This window comes from Leptidea sinapis, chromosome 40, assembly GCF_905404315.1.
Source record: "Leptidea sinapis chromosome 40, ilLepSina1.1, whole genome shotgun sequence".
Taxonomy (NCBI): domain Eukaryota; kingdom Metazoa; phylum Arthropoda; class Insecta; order Lepidoptera; family Pieridae; genus Leptidea; species Leptidea sinapis.
Window position 1 is genome coordinate 4649089 of NC_066304.1, and position 21163 is coordinate 4670251.

Consider the following 21163-nt stretch of genomic DNA (forward strand, 5'->3'; position numbering starts at 1 on the left):
TAGTTTTAAAAGTTTCAATTGAGCCATAATATCTCACTGTTATTTTAAAATGTATAAAACAGTACTTACAATATAGATACAGTCGTGGGTGTCTTTTATTACGGCCTATATAAAATTAGATACTAATTGAAATATTTATGAATGAAGATTTATTATAAAACTTACGTAGATTAAGTATTGGTTTATTCAACGGAAATGTGCGATTTAGATTTCTTTATTGGTAACAAAAAAAACCCTTATCAGGAATCAAATGCCGTTTATTATGAGTCACCGACCGTTATTTCGCACGTGTCAGGCTCTATGTCCACCAGATATATAAGACGATGCGTATCGAGAGGTGTGTTTGTTAGGAACCAATGCAATCACTAAGTTTATTACAGCGGGCGAAGTTTTTTTTATATACAAAACAAGGAATAGAATTCTCGCACTTCTCAGCTACATCGCACATCTCTATTAACAACAGTAACATCTGTCCACAGCGTCGCTACGAATCCTCGCGCCGCTGAGCTTCCTTGAAGATCTCTAGTGGATACATTCAAATCGTTCCACAGCGTCGCTACGCATCCTTGCACCGCTCAGCTACATCGCACATCTCTATTAACAACAGTAACATCGTTCCACAGCGTCGCTACGAATCCTCGCGCCGCTGAGCTACCTTGAAGATCTCTAGTGGAAACATTCAAATCGTTCCACAGCGTCGCTACGCATCCTTGCACCGCTCAGCTACATCGCACATTTCTATTAGCAACAGTAACATCGTTCCACAGCGTCGCTACGAATCCTCGCGCCGCTAAGCTTTCTTGAACATCTCTATTTGAAACATTCAAATCTTTCCACAGCGTCGCTTCGCATCCTTGCACCGCTCAGCTACATCGCACATCTCTATTAGCAACAGTAACATCGTTCCACAGCGTCGCTACGAATCCTCGCGCCGCTAAGCTTCCTTGAACATCTCTATTTGAAACATTCAAATCGTTTCACAGCGTCGCTACGCATCCTTGCACCGCTCAGCAACATCGCACATCTCTATTAGCAACAGTAACGTCGTTCCACAGCGTCGCTACGCATCCTTGCACCGCTCAGCTACATCGCACATCTCTATTACCAACAGAAACATCGTTTTACAGCGTCGCTACGAATCCTCGCGCCGCTAAGCTTCCTTGAACATCTCTATTTGAAACATTCAAATCGTTCCACAGCGTCGCTACGCATCCTTGCACCGCTCAGCTACATCGCACATCTCTATTAGGAACAGTAACATCGTTCCACAGCGTCGCTACGCATCCTTGCACCGCTCAGCTACATCGCACATCTCTATTAGCAACAGTAACATCGTTCCACAGCGTCGCTACGCATCCTTGCACCGCTCAGCTACATCGCACATCTCTATTAGAAACAGTAACATCGTACCACAGCATCGCTACGCATCCTTGCACCGCTCAGCTACATCGCACATCTCTATTAGAAACAGTAACATCGTTCCACAGCGTCGCTACGCATCCTTGCACCGCTCAGCTACATCGCTCATCTCTATTAGCAACAGTAACATCGTTCCACAGCGTCGCTTTGCATCCTTGCACCGCTCAGCTACATCGCACATCTCTATTAGCAACAGTAACATCGTTCCACAGCGTCGCTACGCATCCTTGCACCGCTCAGCTACATCGCACATCTCTATTAGCAACAGTAACATCGTTCCACAGCGTCGCTACGCATCCTTGCACCGCTCAGCTACATCGCACATCTCTATTAGCAACAGTAACATCGTTCCACAGCGTCGCTACGCATCCTTGCACCGCTCAGTTACATCGCACATCTCTATTAACAACAGTAACATCGTTCCACAGCGTCGCTACGAATCCTCGCGCCGCTAAGCTTCCTTGAACATCTCTATTTGAAACATTCAAATCGATCCACAGTCGCGCTAAGCGACAGCGCTAAGCTACTTCGCACATGTCTAGTGAAATCAAACACATCGTTCCATAACGTTACTACGCATTCTCGCAGCGCTAAGATACCTCGAACAGCTCTAGTGGTAACACTCAAATCGCTCCACAAGGTCGCTACGCACACTCGGGTTGCTCAGTTACCTCGCACATTAAGTTTAAAACTAAATTAGTTTGAATGCGTGGAAAACTGAACTTTGAAGAGCATCTTGCTCACGATTTTGTACGTAGTATTTTTTTCGCAGGACTCTTGAGCTTTCCCTTCAATATGAGCTATCTGCTAGTAACAGTCACATTACAATTTTTCCAACTGTTACTGAGATTAACCGGAACAGACAGACAGACCTTATAAACGTATTAAATTTTAAGCAAAAATCTGGTTATATCGCAGATATTGAAATTTTATTATTATGCTTTCGACTCTGTGTATATTTTATGTAGGTATTCGTCTTTCTGATGGAAGCTATGAATGTTTTTGTCACGTACTTCAATACATTTACTAACATTTAGTTTTACTTTGTTTACATTGTGGCCTACTAAAAAATTTAAATTGCAGTAAAATATGTGCATAAAAGTCTGAAGTATGAAGTCAAACAAGAATTTCCTCATCACACGATATCTACCAGATATCTACTAATTAATTTGTATTTAATCGTTCATATAAGATAACCAGGGTATAATAAATCAAACAATAAAAAAAATGTCACTATCAAAAGTCATTAGACGACATAATATAGGAGGCGTCTACATTAAGTGGACAATGGCAAGGGCACGTATCGTATTCGAAGTGAGGTCATGTACATCGGTTGTTTTGATTGTATTCCCTGTAACGTTTCTTTTTAAATGTTATCAATAAACTGACGACGAAAGTTGAGGACCCATATAGCCCAGTGGTTACCCGACCTACTAAACTACACGTCGCGGTTTTGAATCCCAGTAGGTGCAAACATTTATATTATCAATATGGATGTTTGTGTACGTGTTTAGGTTATAGGTTATCACGGGCTATTATCCGCAACTCGACGACTACAGCGCGCCTATTTTGCGTGGTGAGGTGCGCGGCTAATCCTGCCAACCCAGCTCCTCAAGGTATTGTATCAAACCTCTGATGTCACCCATGACCTCGGGGAGAGTCGTCGGTGACCCCAGGTGTTTGGCCCGGTACGTAGCCACACTCCTACGCTCTAGAATGATGTGTGCGGCTGTTTCATCTGCATCCATGCAGGCTCTGCACAGTGGACTGTCTGGTGACACCTATATAAAACAGATGCTGGTTAAAACTGGCACTCTTATTCAAAAGGCGTAGTCCCTGATTCATGGAAGTCAGCCCTTGTCCATCCGATCCCAAAAAAAGGAGACAGTTCGGATCCGGCAAACTACAGGCCTATTGCTATTACCTCCCTACTCTCCAAAATCATGGAGAGCATAATTAACCGCCAGCTCTTGGTATACCTTGAGGGTCACCAGTTGATCAACGACCGGCAGTACGGCTTTCGCCATGGTCGGTCGACTGGCGATCTTCTGGTATACCTAACACATAGATGGGGATATTGAAAGCAAGGGGGAAGGCCTGACAATTGGTCTGGATATAGCGAAGGCCTTTGATCGTGTATGGCACAAGGCGCTCCTCGCAAAACTTCCATCATTTGGGCTTCCCGAGAGCTTATGCAAGTGGACCTCCAGCTTCCTCACTGGGCACAGCATACAGGTCGTTATCGACGGTTATTGCTCGAATCCCAAGCCCGTGAACGCTGGAGTGCCCCAAGGCTGTGTGCTATCTCCCACGCTGTTTCTTCTGCATATCAATGATATGTTAAACACCGCCAACATGCATTGCTATACAGACGACAGCACTGGTGATGCCGTATACACGGGCCATGCAGGTCTCTCTCGGGAAAACGTCGACCAGTGCCGGGAGAAACTTGTGTCTTCTATCGAGTCCTCTCTCGAGAAGGTCTCGGAATGGGGTAAGTTGAACCTTGTCCAATTTAACCCCCAGAAGACTCAAGTTTGCGCGTTTACCACTAAAAAACCCCATTTGCCGTATCACCGCTCTTCGAGAACACTCTTAAAGCCGCGGACCTAGTATCGGAATACTGGGTCTCGAAATCTCGAGCAATTGCCAATTCCGTGGCCATCTGGAGGGCAAAGCCAAACTGGCTTCAAAGAAACTGGGCGTCACAAATAGAGCACGGCAATACTTCAAGCCGGCCTACATTCTAGCGCTCTACAAAGCGCAGGTCCGGCCTCACATGGAGTATTGCTGTCATCTCTGGTCTGGCGCACCCCAGTATCAGCTCGATCCATTTGACCGCGTGCAACGCAGAGCAGCTCGAATTGTCGGGGACCCAGTACTCTGTGAACGGCTGGATCACTTGGCGTTGCGTAGAGACGTCGCTTCATTGTGTGTCTTCTACCGCATTTATCACGGGGAGTGTTCCGAAGAGCTGTTCAACCTGATTCCTGCCGCCGAATTTCACCTTCGCACGACACGCCACAAGTTACGATATCATCCCCACCATCTGGATGTGTGGCGGTCCTCCACAGTGCGGTTTTCAAGGAGCTTTCTTCCTCGTACCACGAAGCTGTGGAATGAGCTTCCTTGTGCGGTGTTTCCGGGACGATACGACATGGGTACCTTCAAGAAAAGCGCGTACACCTTCCTTAAAGGCCGGCAACGCTCTTGTGATTCCTCTGGTGTTGCAGGAGAGTGTGGGCGGCGATGATCACTTAACACCAGGTGTAACGCCCGTACGCTCGTTTGTCCTCCTATTCCATAAAAAAAAAATAAAGGGCCGTGACCCGTTGGTACATGAGTTATTTTTCGTAACCTACTTGTACTATGTTTTGTCCGTGTTATGGATGTATATATATATATATATATATATTTATGTATGTTTATGTATTGTATATTGTATTAAATATAACGTTGTCTGGTTTTATTAGAAGAAATAGAGTATATCTCATTTCAAAAGAGGTAAATAAAACGTACGGACTTCAAAAAAGAGCTACATTTATTTTATATTTTTTTAAAAGGTATTTGATTCTGCATGGCATTGATATAATTTAGCATTAGTGGCTGTGTTCAAAAACGTCCGATTGTGGCTTGGGTAATCAGGGATACCAACATATTAATAGTAAGTAGTCGACTAAGTTTATATAATATTTTATGACTGGCACTAGTTTAGTAAACATTGATAGATTAAAGAGTATACCTACAAGATATCTTCGATCAATCATTCAATCGTACTATAAAATAGAGTACAAAACTCTATTTTATAGTACGATTGGCACCCCTACCCATAGTAAAAGCGTGGGTGCTCTACCCAAGCTATGCCTACTTTGGGGCAAAATAATTTGTAGAATAGTGTTCCAATGTTCATTAAAAAAAATAATCTATCTCACACCAAAATATATTATTTTTTCACTTTTTATTTTTCGGTATTTTTATAATTCGGTCATTGTTTATACTAGATTTTAGTCTTTTAAGTTACTTTAATATGGTATATCCAAATTGTCGTTTATTCTTTGAGCGTTATAGATGAATATAAGCAGAACATCTTATGTATCTGACACCTAATTTTTTACTTTTAACAGATTGCAGATTTTTTTAATTAAAATACTACCTGACATTTGCTTGAACTGTTTCATGTTAGCTTAAACTTGGCTGTAGAGCTCAGACGGGCCAAGTTGTACCAAGTAGGTACTAGCAAAAGCTCTACTGGAATGGTTACCGAAGATTTGATTGTTACCTTAGGGACTACACGACAGCTTTACCATTCCTCGATAATGTTGCCACTATTCTTGCTACATATACTAACCACTAGAGATACTTTTTTGTACATGAATTACGTTAAGGGGAGAAGCTATTGTAAACTGTAATTACAACATTATTAAAAACTTATTTACAACATTATTAAAAACTTTGCTTACTAAATGACTTTTAAAGAAAATGTCTCCGATTTCGAACATCAATTCTTCTTTCTCTTTGTCGTAAGGAATGCGGTTGCCTCTGCTTCCTCTTTCTTTGCCATTTAGGAAAATTATGTGAATTAATACACAGTCCTAACCGCTGCACCATTCTCGGCTGTCATTTTTCTAGCAGTAAGTATTGACTAGTATGATATGTAAATATATGATAATTGTATGTAGGTATAATATGTTCCTTTACAAGTTACTGGAATTGCCCCTCAGTGTATCTAAGACTCCATATCCTTTTGAGTGACATGCTCAAATTGGACGGATTCGAATAGTTTGTTTTTCAACGGCTTATTCTATTGAACAGTTACGAAGGCACTTTTGTATCTTAACAGTTGTATTTGAGGAATGAACAATTGCATGTTAATTTATTTAGGAGTTTCAGTTATTATATTCGATATAATGATTTGATGGTAGCTTTTCTTGAATAATTACTACATCCATCTTTCCAAAGTGGTCTATTAACAGCACATACAATATTTATAACTCTGCTGCATACGCGATTAAACAACATAAGAGAACTAACCGACATAGACACGCTCACTTCAAAATACTTATATTATTTTCAGCCGATGTATAAACTATTTTTATGCTACATAAATCTTATATCTTTTAACCAGTGGAGGCTCCATTGCACAGGATGCCGGGTAGACTATGGGTACCACAACGGCGCCTATTTCTGCCGTGAAGCAGTAATGTGTAAGCATTACTGTGTTTAGGTCTGAAGGGCGCCGTAGCTAGTGAAATTACTGTGCAAATGAGACCTAACAACTTATGTATTAAGGTTACGAGCTCAGTTGTAGTGCCGCTCAGAATTTTTGGGTCTTTCAAGAATCCTGAGCAGCACTGCATTGTAATGGGCAGGGCGTATCAATTACCATCAGCTGAACGTCCGGCTCGTCTCGACCCTAATTTTCATAAAAAATCTTTAAACGAGCAATTCTTGTAATATATATATATAGTATTTCAAGTTTTGTACTTTCTTAAAAATCCGAGAAAGGCTCGGTCGCCCGGATATTGGTTAGATTATTAGGTTATAAGACTTTAGAAGAGTAGATAATAACTTGTTAGGTTAGGTAAGGTTAGGTTGGACCGTTGACTCTCACCACGGAGCCCCCGGTTTGATCCTCGCCCGCCATGTACCAATGTGTTTTCAGTTTTCATAGTCCAATTCATTTGAAGTTTATTCGACGCCTTATAAGGTCAGCAACGCTCTTGTCATTCCTCTGGTGTTACAAGAGAGTCTGGGCTGAGGTGATCACCTCTGTTTTAGTCCATTGTTCTGGAAGATAGCCCCAGGCAAAGCTTACCCGGTATATCTTGACTAGTAGCGGTACTAGGATATCCGAGCCCTGTTGAAGAAGCGGTGGAAAAATGTTGTCTAGACCGCTTGACTTATAGGGTTTAAGAGTTTTGATGGCCCACCTTATGTCCCGGGGTCTGATTATCTTTGCCGCTCTACGCCAGTCCTCGACAAGAGGCCGTTGTGTAGGCTTTGCTATAGATGGTTGATGAGTAGCCCCCGGAAAGTGGTGGGCCATCAGTACTCTTACGTTTTCTATCTCGTTGGCTGTAAAAGATCCGTCTGGTCTCTTAAGCAGGCCGATTTGGCTAGCAGTTTGTGTATTCGGGCTCCTTGAGGAGTTTTTGATAAATCCTCTCAGAAGCTCTGTATGCTCGTTTGTCCTCTTCAATTTTTGACATTCATAAGTGTCATTTCCATGACCTACGTGAATAAACTGATTTTGATTTGATTGATTTTAATTTGACAAATCAAACTGCCTATTTCGAAAACTAAATCTACATTATCATACCGAACCCCACTCACACAAGGTGTTACTTGTCCCTTGGATGAAAAAGATTAACCGCTCAGGTTAGTGACACTAATGCAGATAAACTATAGATAATTCAAACTTAAGTATTTATTATTATGAGGATAACTTAAGACTTACGAAAACAAGTAAATGTTTAAAAAATTATAATAAATCAATAAAATCTTGAAGATAATAGGATCATCGTAAATGTTTGTTTATTAGAAAAATTTGGAGGATTTCTTTCTATTGCATCAATGCAATTTCGATAAAAAATTTTTGCCCCTTTTTTTGTAGATGAAGATCCTTTAAATTTACATGCACTAAATAGTTTGTTGCAAATCTGAGGGTTTAGGGAAGGTTTAGTTTTAACGTTACTTTGACATTTCTAACTATGATACTGTACTTTGACGGGTTCTATGTTTACAAGTACCGTAGTTTGTAGTTCTCACCGCTCTATACAATTTTCGGAGAATATTGGGGAAGCGATATTATTGACGTCTTGCTCTAGATTGCCATAAATTGATTGCCCTCCCAACCACCATGCCTAGATCACGAGACTTTTGTGGAGTGTGAGGTTCTGCTATTGATGGTAAAAATAATACACACTGTTCTTTTTAGACATCTACTGTGCTATTAATAGAAGCGCAGTAAAGTTATTCCATATTTAAATCTTTTTGTCCTTGTCCTTTATCAATACAGAATTACATGACAGGGAGAAGTAATTTTAAACTTGTAGTAACTTTACATTGCGTTTATAAATAAGACAGCTAGAGGCGTAGCATGTACAACATTCGTTGTTTTTAATAGGATATTTAGCGCCATCTTTTGCCACGCAGGTGGTATTATTTTGTAAATAAGGGGAGACTATGTGCAATTAATTGATATATTCCCAGAATAAGTGAGACATTATTTAAATTAGATTTAATTTTGATTAAATGACATAAACAACAACGTAAAACTATTATATTTGATCCATAGGGATCAAATATAATTTTAATATTCACAATACAGAACTTATACTAAGATTTAAATAAAAAGTCTAAATATATTGATTCGCTTCATTTATTATCTTCAAACCTTAAGCCTTAGTATTTTATTGGTTCCTTCTAGCCAAGTCATTCAGGATATATTCCGTTACTAGCTCTCTAGAATCGTTTGCTACTACAAAATCTGTGTGCGAGAAATTACGTCTGGCAACACGTCGGATTTTGCAGTTTGGAATAGACAAAGACATGCCGATGACATCAAGTTCATGCAGAAGATTATCGCCTAGGGTGTAGTGCATGGTGATATCTACGGTTATCCTTCTTAGATTGTATTGTGGTGGGTCGACCCATCCGTATTTCAAAAGGTTGCCCCATTTTCCATAATCCCAACGTCTGAACTTCTTATCCCTGATATTTTGGCCGTAGTGTGCATATTGCTTCACTGCTGCTCCACCCACCATTGCCTTGGACCGTGATAATTCTTCCTGGAAATATATAACTTGCAATTAGTTACTGAATTCTTCTAGGTTCTAGGTAACTATAAATTGATCCTGTATGTGAAGCCATATCCTGAGAGTTGAACAAAGCAGACAAGATTTTATGAAGATACGTCACTCGAACGGTTAGCTCAGTTGAAAGAGCACTCGCACGGAACGCGAGAAGCCGTGGGTTCGAGTCCCGCATCGTTCATAAAATTTTGTTCTCAAATTTAATTTGGGAATTCTTCTGTTAAATAAAATTGTATTTGTAATGTTAATCCTTACCAAGGCTTCTTTGAATAAATTGAGGATTGCATCAACCAATCCATATGATTGAATTTCCTGTTCATTTGTCAAAGCGTCAATAGTGTCGGGAGCTACTCCATCAGAAAATAATCCTGGTCCAAGTAATTCTACGAATCCTAATGCTCTCGTAACGAACTGTAAAGATAACATTCCTATTAAATACGATGAATTAATGTAACAAAAAAAGCGGATAATTGCTAGTCTGTTTGAGGTTCTGTTCTAATGAAAGAAAGAAAATAAGCACATACTTTATAAACGATACCTAATCCATAGAAACCTACAATGTACCAACATTAAACATTTTTTTTTGTTTTCCTCTTCACTGTGTTCTTATTTGTCTACTGATTTGACAAACTTACAGTTACTTACAGTTAATTCCTTGTAATAAACTATTTAACCGCGTTACGTGTAATTCTCAATTCTCAGCTAGGAAGTACTATCCTTAGACGTTTTGAGTTATCTGGGAAGGTTTATTCTAAGTATTACGTTTTCTCATTAGGTTGATTAAGAAATTTGATTTTTTTGCAGCTTCAAAGTATTATTTGATTTTAATTTCAACACGATTCAACGTGCTCCTGAGAAAAAGTGTTCTTACAGACTGAGAAAGATAGACAGCGAAGTGTTCCATTTAAGTTTTAGATGTAAGGAAACCAAACTAATTGATCTACATCTGGTCAAATGAAGTCATTTTGTGAGAACGGATCAAACTTATCAAATTGTAATACAATTATTGTATACGCCATATATGCAGAAATGTAAAATCGGCTTTATTTTAGTTTTAAGTTCAGTTCGATCAATCATTAAGATCATTTTATTATTTATTTGGATTTTATACCCAGGATCCAAAAGTACTCATATTTTATTTGCAACAAATATTAAATAATCGTTTGAGAAAAAAGCCCAGCTTCCAAATTTCACACGTGCAAATTTCTGCTTAGCAGAACATAATGTTACAAAGCAATGGTGCTGTCTTAATTTTAGTTAAGAAATATAAAAGTGCTTATATTTTAAATAAATCTACTCACCAGGATTTCATCAACCTTTTGAGCAGCTTTCGTAAGAATCCGATTAGGGAAGAATCGTTTATAGCCAACTCCTGCCAGTAAGTGTGCAGATTTGAATTTCTCGTTATATTCGGGTTTCATAGAGTTGAGTACAAGGAACACAGTGCCTCCCTGAGAGTGACCGACGTAGTGAAGTTTTTCTTGGCCTGTCTTGCTTAGAATAAAATCAATCATAGCAGGGAGATCATTAAGTGCAATTTCCTCCCATGTGAAATCCCAGAATTTGCGCTTTTGTAAAATACTGTCTGGATCCAGGGACACGTGACGTCTGGACCTCTCGACACCTCTAGCATTTCCTAGCCATACATCAAAGCCATAGTTTGCAAGTATGTAAGCTGGAAAGTGATAAATACATCGTTTTATTTTTAATTTACTCGCGGTTTGTCGGAGTTGGTACAGAATAAAATCAATGACGTCAATAAACTCAAACTTAGTTTGAGACAGGACATCACCGCGAACTCACTACACTCAACCTGATGAAGGACCTCCGAATGGTCTGAAACTAGTCGGTACCAACTCCGACAAACCATAGAAAAGCCGTTTTAGACAAATCGAAGTTTTGTATAAGTTGTAAATTAAAATAGCGTCAATGGAACGAGAATCAAGGGAATCTATAAAAATGTTAATGTCACTTTTACTATATGGCACTCGAACGGTTACCTCAGTTGGGAGAGCACTCGCACGGAACGCGAGAGGTCGTGGGTTCGAGTCCTGCATCGTTCATAAAATTTTGCTTTAAAATTTTATTATAGGTTTGTGTATAAATATTAATTTTAGGTATACGCTTTAGACGCTGTCAGCCTAAATTCTGCAGTGTACAACTTTAGTACAAAAATAATTATCAATAATAACTATCTAATAATTGGAATACGTACATTGAAAACTGAGAATAACATCTGTTCCTACTCTAAACATCACCCATATTTCGCCTTAGTAGCATTTACTGAGACTATTGATACATACCCATACTGTTTTCTGGACCAAGCTCAATGTATGCATTAGCAGAGCCTTGTAAGCCATGCATCATAAATACAACCGGCCTAGGGCGACCGTTGTTTAAATCTTTCCGTCCCCGAGGGATTCTGTTCACCTCCAGAATGTAGCCATCCTCTGTTGTCACATCGTAAGACTCTGCTGGATACCCATCGCTTAAAATACGTTGATGCTGAAATGATAATTTTACCGGTCAAAAAATTAATGTCGCAAATGCTTGGAAAACTAACAACATCAGTTATTGCAGAAATGTGCGCAATTGGTTACAAAAGGAATTTGTTTTTATTATTATACGTTTTTGTATTTATGATAGTATGGCAACGCTAATTATCATACACAATTTATTACAAACTATTATTGTTTTAGACCCAATAGCTGGTATATGTAAAAATTTTAAGTTCTTAAATACAATTGACGTTTTATCGAGTCCTATAATTGGCATTTTGGAATTCCAAATTATATTCTTTAAAAGTTTTATCACTAAGTGGAAAACTTTGACTTTTAAACGAATACGAGATTTACCTTGGCAGTAACCAGAAGCTAATCAAAAGAAAACACTGTGGTGTTTTGGCTCCAAAATTCTGTTAAATTTGACCTAAAGAACAAACGTGGGCTTTGGAGACCTGGTTGATAACTAAGAATCAACAATCATCGATCGATCCATCACAAACACGTCAGAGTTTTCGATAGGATTAGGTGTGTCTGTTAATTTAGTAGTTTAGTTAACGCACAAATAAATTGAAAAAGTAAACAATAAAAAATAATACGTACCATGTGATTTAAATGAGGCACATACAAACACACACTGATTGCTGCATAACATTACTAATTGAATACTATACTATACATTATTAATTGAATCCATATGAACCAGCTAAGGGCAGAATGCCCCAAGAAAAAAAATATATATAGAAATATGGCTCAGAAAAAGCTACTGATTGTGTTGTTGTGAAGTCAACAATTGCAAGTCAAATGTAAGTAGCTATACAACCGACTTTTTCTCTAAAGACCTTCCAATGCTGCTTCTGCTGAAGGACTTCGCTAGACCATACACCAAACGATAAACGATTCCTAATTCTCAAATTAGAAAATTAAATCCGTGTTGCGTCATTGACCTGATGTGCAGCAATCGCAAATCGCTTAGTCGGAATTTGATAAAAAAAAATATAATCACATCATTATAATAGATAAAATTGAATTCGCGTAGATAGGCTCTGTGGTCGTAATAAGTTCAATGTTAAACGGGATTAAGGCTTATGTGTCATTATTTAATTTTTACGAACTAGTTTCTCCCTGCGGTTTCGTCTGCGAAGATTTTAACTATAAAGCAGTTTAATGTACACTAGCCGTTGAATTTGATTTTGTTGTTATTTTATGGGTTTTTAATTATTTCCGAGATTATTGTTATAACCTAAAGTTAGTAATAACTATCTGCTAGTGAAATTCCTGGCAAAATGTTTATTTTTTCTATTAGCTTGTCAATTGCGTTATTTTCGAATAGTTTGAACATATCTGTATAGTTTTGATTTAGAGTTTTGTTTTTTTTTTGTAACATAAAATCAAAAATTATAAGGTGCTGTTAATATAATATTATTTTTTTGAATTAAAATTATATTTAATTAGATATCGTGTTATGTCAGGTATGATTATACCCTTAAAGAATATTTTGGATAATGTTAGAATCAAAAACGTAAACAAATATTAAGAAATGCTTATACATTATCGCGTATGTCCTTCACGGATTCGATGGCATGGAATCACCGTGCGGGTTTTTCATGGCATGGATGAAAACGCTGACTGTGCCCTGAATTTAGCAAACCCCACGACACTGGTGATTTACATCGGCGAGCCATACTTGATGAGAAAAAAAAAACTTTTGAAAGGATGAAATAGTATACTTATATATATATACTTATATATCTACCAAAGTGAGTGACAAAAACGTAACATATTGCAATAACACTTGGTAAACGTCATGGTTATCACTGTCATCAGCTACATCAGATGGTGAAGGGACTTTGACATGGGGAGAAGATAAGAAACACCCAGACCATCTTTAAATCAAACAAGAACCATGCATCATTATCCTCTACATAATCCACTTACTATAGTAAGCCTTCTTGCTCAAACAAGCTTTAATATATATTTCTTGAATTTGTCAGTTTTAGTCAGTTTTAGTTTACTGTTTGGTATTTAATTTTAAAACTTAACACAAAGACCTATGAAGGAGCCCTTATCTAACTAGTTAATTTACTAAACGGCACATACGGGTTATTCTTTCTTCTTGAATTAAATGAATTAAAATCAGAATTTTTCTTGATTTTAACTAATATACTTTCATATATATATATATATATGTATTCTGAGGAAAGGGTAAGGATGTTTATTAACTTGAATGACTCCTGAAGCAAGTCTCTTGGTCGCATATTATAAATTGCTCTATTAGCCCTCTTTTGGAGCACTAAAATACTATATGACCATCCGCAGCATTATTTCCCCACGTAACAGACTGTAGTTAATAATCACGGTCTAATTGCAAATAATGTGATTTGATGTAGAAATTCCAAAAGAATTAACGTTGACAACAAGCTCTATAATTATTTATGGAATGAGAATTCGAAAACTTAAATTCAAATTCAAATTTGGAAGTGTAGAACACAATTGTTTAGACTAAACTGTCAGCTATTTATTAGCGTTATCTTTTAATGACATCAATCCTTCTCTTACTTTAATCGCCGCCCTAAAAGTACTTTCAGTACCGATTCGACTTTATTGATGAGAAGTTTATATTTTCAGAAGAGAGGTAAAAATAAGTGTGTGCGTGTAATCTTTACGCGCGATTGAAGTAAAACTTAATTATAATTTACTTTAGGAATAATTAACAGATACATTATTATTTTTTTGCTTATCTGAAAGCTCATAGACAAAATATGTTATTTTCGTTTGCGATTGTTTGTACCATCTATTGTAGCACATCCAGTATATAATTATAATTCCTAAAAAATTTAAAAACAAGAAGATTTAATTTATACCATTAAATATATACTTACATTAATTAAGGCCGTGTTATTAATAAATTATTGAATAAAAATATTAATATTACACATATCAATATAACGTTGTTATTGAATATTACTATTACTATTAATATTACTGCCGGAAGCACTAACGTTACTTCCGTCAGAAAAATATTCTGTTACCCCCAAGTCACGCCTAAATAAGTTTTACTTCAAAAATAAACTTTTTAATTACTTACTGTTGTGAGTTGGGGTCTGGGAACTGTCCCATTGGGTATGAGTGCCTGAGCACTAACAGCAAATGTCACCAAGGACAATACAAACAGCATAGCTATATCCGTACTGCCAGATCTTCCCAAATAATTATTCTTTTATGCTTTACCTTATCTCCATCCACGATAAATCATAGTTTCTTGTCTTTTTCATTTATCATATATCAATTAGCTGATATGTTTTCTGTAATCACAGAGATTTGATTATTAGGAAACAGATTTATTCATACTGTGTGATTTCCAGGTGTTCATAATCTTATTAAATCATTTAACTTTTTTATAATATCGCTTAGAATTTCATCAATTGTTTTCAGATTGTAAGTTGGTGAAACGTTTAGATAATTTAATCTATTTGCTATAGATATTAAAAAAATAAGATAGGAAATAGGATAGCAAATAGATGGGTTAGAACTTCGGCACGGAACGCCGGAGGTCGTGGGTTCGAGTCCCGCATCGTTCATAAAATTTTGCTTTTCAAATTTTGTTTGTGTAAAATAGCAAATTCTAAGCTTAAGAGTCGCCAACCCGTCACATTATTCATAAAAACGGTCGCACGTAATAATGGCATTTTAATGGATCATTCTTAAAAAAAAATAATGATAAGTATCTTATGTATTGTATGCAGGTTTCTATCAAAGCAGAAATAAACAAATTTCAAGAAACAAATTCAGTATGACCCTCCAAATGTCTGCCGTTTTGCGTATATTTTACCTAAGCTTATTTCCTGAAAGAAGTTTTATGGAATTTCTGCACAGGAACAGGCGGTATGCTTTGGATGAAACAACAGACAGGACCGGGAAAGGTCCACTTAAGATGCACTTAATCTCTATTTATCAATTTAATTTATTAATTGATCATTTAATAACATCATTTTAACACGTCAGTAAATTATACTCCAAATAAGCAACAGGAGACACTGATAAACAATAATATTAGCAATTTGGCCTGTTAATTATATCACTACCTTATTATAATTCTCGTAGGCTAAGTCGTAATCTTGTAATCTCGTAATTTTAAGAAACGTATGAGCCTTGGGTATTATAAAAAATATAATGCGAAAACCAATTAATTCTTTTGAAAGTACAGTTAATACGATGACATTGGTAAATAATGCTCGGTAAGCAAAACTGATCCCAATACAAACTAAGTATGGCATTTAATGCGCTTTAAATTAAATTATTAAACATTAAATTAATATAGGTAAAATTTACATATATATTTACATACTATCCCTAACTAAGTATCTATCACTATCTGTTTGTCTATTGACAAAGGCCTCTTCCAACTTCTTCCACTCTTTTTGCATTGCATCTTTCTTAGTTTGTCTGACCATAAAAGGCATAAAAGGCATTTATTTTCTCAAAATTGATTCCTTATAATTCTTTTTGATGTCATTTCTAATATACTATATACTACTACCGCTTCGGAAACAAATGGCGCTCTGAGAGAGAAGAAGTGGCGCAAGAAACTCTTCTAGCATTATTTTATTGCCCTCTTTATAATAAAAGTATACAATATTGTGCTGTCATATCCTGTATTGTCCCCCCTTTATTTCCTGTTCCTTCAAAATATACCTATATGCGATTTTTTTTAACTTCCGAAGTATTTGGGATAGTATTAATCAGGACCCGAACATTGTATTAGCTTTCAATGATTGAAGGAAGCAGGAAGTGTTAATTATTTACCATTATTTCTATGTTGTCTGGTGTACGTGACACAAAAGTTCTATTCTATTCTATTATTTCTAGTGGCTTCTGTGGAAGGGGCACCACAACTCGCCAATGTCACGTTTCGGTAGACCAACAAACTTAGAGTTATTACATTTATTCATATTACTACTATTACTAAAAAGAAAATTAAACTACCCACAGTGAAATCTCTGTTGTGTTGTTAAAAATACCCTTGTTTAAAATAGCGATAGAAATGATTGTACAATATTGTATATTATTATTGAAAAGAGCGCAAAAAAAAATTCTGGGAGAAATTCTTGCGCCGCTTCTTCTCTCTCAGAGCGCCATTTGTTCCGAAGCGGTAGTAGTATCTAGTTTATTGGAAATGACATCAAAAAGAATTCTAAAGGAATCAATTTCGAGAAAATAAGTGCCTTTTCTGCCTTTATGCCTTTTTATGTCATAGCCAATATCAAAGCAGATTCTTCTACTAGATTGTTCTATTATTTTGTTGGTTTTTTCAAGGATATCTTTTATTATATTCGTTATAGATAAATTGTTGTTAATCGTTTTATCTCATTCGTACATAGATTAAACACTTGTTACGAATTAGATTAGAAGTAAATAGAATCATTCGATTTACGGAAAATTAATAAAGGAACAATTATTATGTGAGTTTGAGTGTTTGCTGATAATTATAAAACCAATACAAAACGTTAGAGTATTCCCCAATATTAGGCATAAATGGCATTTATTTTCTGAAACCTTAAGAATTCTTTTTGATGTCATTTCTAATATACTAGATACTACTACCGCTTCGGAGAGAAATGGAGCTCTGAGAGAGAAAAAGCGGCGCAAATAACTCTCCCAGCATTACTATAGTTAGATACTTTACTACCTATAAAATTAAGTTGTAACGAAAAACAATTTGTACTTTAAAATAGGCTTGACACAAAGTAAATGATAATAGCAAGGACATATTTTGTGTCGGACTCTTTTGTTTTTTTTTTTAATGTTATCGATCTAGGGTTTGCAGCCAATGAAAAAAGAGTCGAGAACGTTCTTATGGAAAATGGCAAATAATGTTTCTTTTTAATCGTGAGGTTATTCTTTAGGCTATTCGTTATTATTTTCCTCTCGTTGTTCCAGTTGAATAGTTAAGTTTAATATTTATATCATTCAAAATAGCACAAAAAAGAAAAGAATAAAATTGGAAGGGACATATCCTAAGCAGTTTCTTCTCTCCTAGAGCGCCATTTGTTTCCGAAGCGGTAGTAATTAAATTTAATTGGCATCAAAAAGAATTGGAGTCATGGAACCTTTGAAAAACTACATAGTTTTACTTTAAGTCTTTGTTGCATCAAATTAACTGTTATAGTTAAGATTTAAGTCAAATTTTACGTTAACATTAACGCTGTCTTTAAAATAGACTGCGGAATGTGTTTAACCATCGTATTCCTTAAAGCTAAAGTTAATAATTTTAATATAATTATAAAAAAGTTAGTTGATTCATCCCAGCCTTTCTGTTATTGATCCCATTATTACACATTCATCGAATAACTCATCTAAATTCAAAATTTGATTAAAATTAATGAATTTAATTCGTTTTACAATGAATATTGTACTAATCAAAACATTGTTACAAGAGGCGAGAGCTCAGCAATGAACAGGCCCGTTGTATAACGCACCTAAATGAATTAAAACTTTTAATGGCTATCCAAAAGTGTTAAGTTAAGCTTGGTACAAACAAGTGCCTGTTACAATATGCACAGAAGTTTGCTTATTGCTGCGCCCCGCAAAACTTTGTTTTACTTAAAATTGTTTATTTATTCAGCGAATCCAATTTGCCATTTTATATCTTTGCATTGCGTTTTATTTCCGAGTGAGAATGCTTTTATTTATAACTTGCGAAGATTTTTGGCAAATGCGTATAGTCAATTTCAATTTATTTATTAAGAGATTATTAAAATACAAAATAAGAATAATAATACAAGTTTTACTTAAAAGCTAGTTAGCACTGTGCTTGAACTAGGTTAACCTGTGTTTCAGGCGTAAAGAGCTTATATTAAAACTAAATAATCACAAAAAAAAGAAACTTAATAAAGTAAAAAGATATAAATTAATCTACACGTTAAGTATAAGTAAACAATGTCTTCAAAGTAATGACTATTAACTAATACAAATAAAATATAGATAATGTTTATTTGAACACTATTAGTAATTGTTTTTGCGTATAGTTAGTACAGCGAGCATCCTTAATTTTTGCGGTATCCAATTCTAATATTTTTATTCAAAATAAGATTTAAAATCACTTATTGAACGTTACAAACTAAAACCCATTCGAAGTAGTATGCCTTACACCTGAGAAGAACGGGCGTATTAAACTCTTTACATTGCGGAACAAATTACAGGTACTAGCGATATTATGTGATTTAAAATGTTTAACGGCCAATAGCTATTGGCACTGCCCAGTGAGCTAGAAGTCCCGGGTTTCAACCCTGGTAAATCAATCATTTATATGATGAGTACGGTTGTTTGTTTCTATGGATATGTATTTATCTTATATCTTTAAACGAGCATTTCTTGTGTATATGTATATATAATCGGAATCTCGGAAACAGCTCCAACGATTTTAATGAATTTAGTATACAGGTAGTTTCGGGGCCGGGAAATCTATCTAGGTTTCAATTTAAAAAAAATGTAGTTTTTATCCGTGTTTTAATGAGAAACTGCTACAGTAAAATTAGAATACAAAGGTAAATTTCGCCACTATATACAAGACTTTAATAGCTCAGATGGGACATTGGGTGATTCGCAAAGCAGAAGACCCGGGTTCGAATCCAGATGTCCTATTAGTTTTTTCAAGTTTTGTAAATTCTTAAAAATCCGAGCAACTCTCTGTCGTCCGGATATTGTATGTTTATGTAAGAATATTGTGTTAAATAATATATCGTTGTTTTGCGTATAGACGCAAACTATAGAGTTTGGGGAAGATTGTTTATACTACTGGTAGGCTTTTGTACAAGATGCCGGCTAAAAACACGTTTTCTAAAAGTTTGGCAACGCTCCTGTGGTTCCTCTGGTGATGCAGGTGACCTGTGCGCTCGGTGCGTGGTTTCCTATTATTTATAAAAAGGTGTATGATTCGCTTTCAAGTAAACGTCTCATCACTTAAAGAAATATTTTGTGTCTACAAGTGTGTCAATATTATTCCATTATTTAATCTATTAATATTTAGATCCAATTGCACGATTCATAAATATCGACTTTAAACAAATTATTATATAATGTTGTTAGTAATAATAACGTTTTAAAATTATTGTGCAATTCATGATCACAGAAGCTGCACTAATTAATACGTATTTGTTGAGTTTCAGTTAAATCTGGCTTAATTACGCAGCGCATGTTTCGTTTAAGACGGCCTTAATTACGTTGTCAATGCATTTCATAACGTAATCGAATGTATTGACTGAGATATATTGCAGTGTATTTTTGGCTTTTATTTGCTTTTATTTACTTTCATGTGAATCAAAGAGGGTTTGACTGGATTAGAAGCAAATACCTCCTGTAGTGTGGATCTGAGCTGATTAAGCCCTAAAAATACAGTCCACTACAGATATCTCAATATAGTATAACTTTATCCCTGATGATTCACACAATTATTTTTTGAAGTTCTTTAGGCGCGTTATGAAAAAATTATGAAAGTGAAACTTTAAATGCGCGCGCATCACTATAACCCAATAGTAACAGGGTGAAGTCGGTTCCGAAAATTTTCTGACGTTTGCGATATTCGTTATTTATTTTTTTATTGGTTTCTTCGTCCATTATTAGGATAGGCAAAGAGTTCAAGCCCGTTCAACCGTACCTATTCGTTATTTAATAATCAATTTTCAAAGCCATCGTTGCAAGATTTTTTTACAATATTCTTCTTTCTACAAACGTAGAATAGCACGAGGAATAAATTTTAGAGGTTTTTGCTTTGTTAGGCCAAAGAAGTATAACTTCTTGCGTGCATACATAAGTACATACACATTTTTTTTGTATTACTGTCAGTTCAGTATATATTATTACTCCCGTATCAGTATTATTGTTGCCTCTTGGTAGTTTTGCATGAATTGGCCGAACCAACATCGCCTGTTAGGAATTGTGCAGATGTTTATTTATTCAGATAATTACATAAACACGAAGTCATTATCTAATTGTAATTAGTGTACATGAGAGATTGTACGATATGACATGCCTATACAGGTGTTAACAACATTTACAAGTGTGATAATCATAACAATGAAAGATAAAGAATTATAAATAAAAGGATAAAGAAATGACTACTTGTTAAACGATGTTAAGGAGAAACATGAGACAAGACAACATGAAAAGATAATTTTTATGGAAGAGTTAAGTGATCACCGCCGTCCACATTCTCTTGAAACACCAGAGGAATCGCAGGAGCGTCCGAGTTTGTGTTACTACTATCTCATTACTGTTGTATGATCAATAATAAAAACTAAGAAAGGAAATTAAAAATGCCCGCATTTATTTTCTACCAGTGGGAGGCACACAGGATGCCGGCTAGATTATAGGTACCACAACGGCGCCTATTTCTGCCGTGAAGCAGTAATGTGTTAGCATTATTGTGTT

General features: G+C 36.1%; 2 protein-coding genes across 3 annotated transcripts in view; one reads left to right on the top strand and one right to left on the bottom strand.

The window, feature by feature from the left end:
• Positions 1-21163, top strand: part of LOC126976422 (syndecan) — a 319751-nt gene that overhangs the window by 175569 nt on the left and 123019 nt on the right. The gene's annotated exons all lie outside the window — the stretch shown is intronic.
• Positions 8783-14983, bottom strand: LOC126976407 (lipase 3-like). Its single transcript, XM_050824721.1, has 5 exons — positions 14823-14983; positions 11537-11738; positions 10535-10908; positions 9489-9644; positions 8783-9209 (listed from the first exon to the last, which is right to left on the bottom strand). The coding sequence occupies exons 1-5, from the start codon at positions 14910-14912 to the stop codon at positions 8832-8834; spliced, it is 1200 nt and encodes a 399-aa protein (XP_050680678.1). The 5' UTR covers positions 14913-14983; the 3' UTR covers positions 8783-8831.

Coding starts and splice junctions, on each gene's coding strand:
- LOC126976407 (XM_050824721.1), bottom strand. CDS start 14,912: ATGCTGTTTGTATTGTCCTTGGTGACATTTGCTGTTAGTGCTCAGGCA. Junction 10,909..11,536: donor TGGTCCAGAAAACAGTATGG/GTATGTATCAAT, acceptor ATCACTTTCCAG/CTTACATACTTGCAAACTAT. Junction 9,645..10,534: donor AAAAGGTTGATGAAATCCTG/GTGAGTAGATTT, acceptor TTATCTTTACAG/TTCGTTACGAGAGCATTAGG.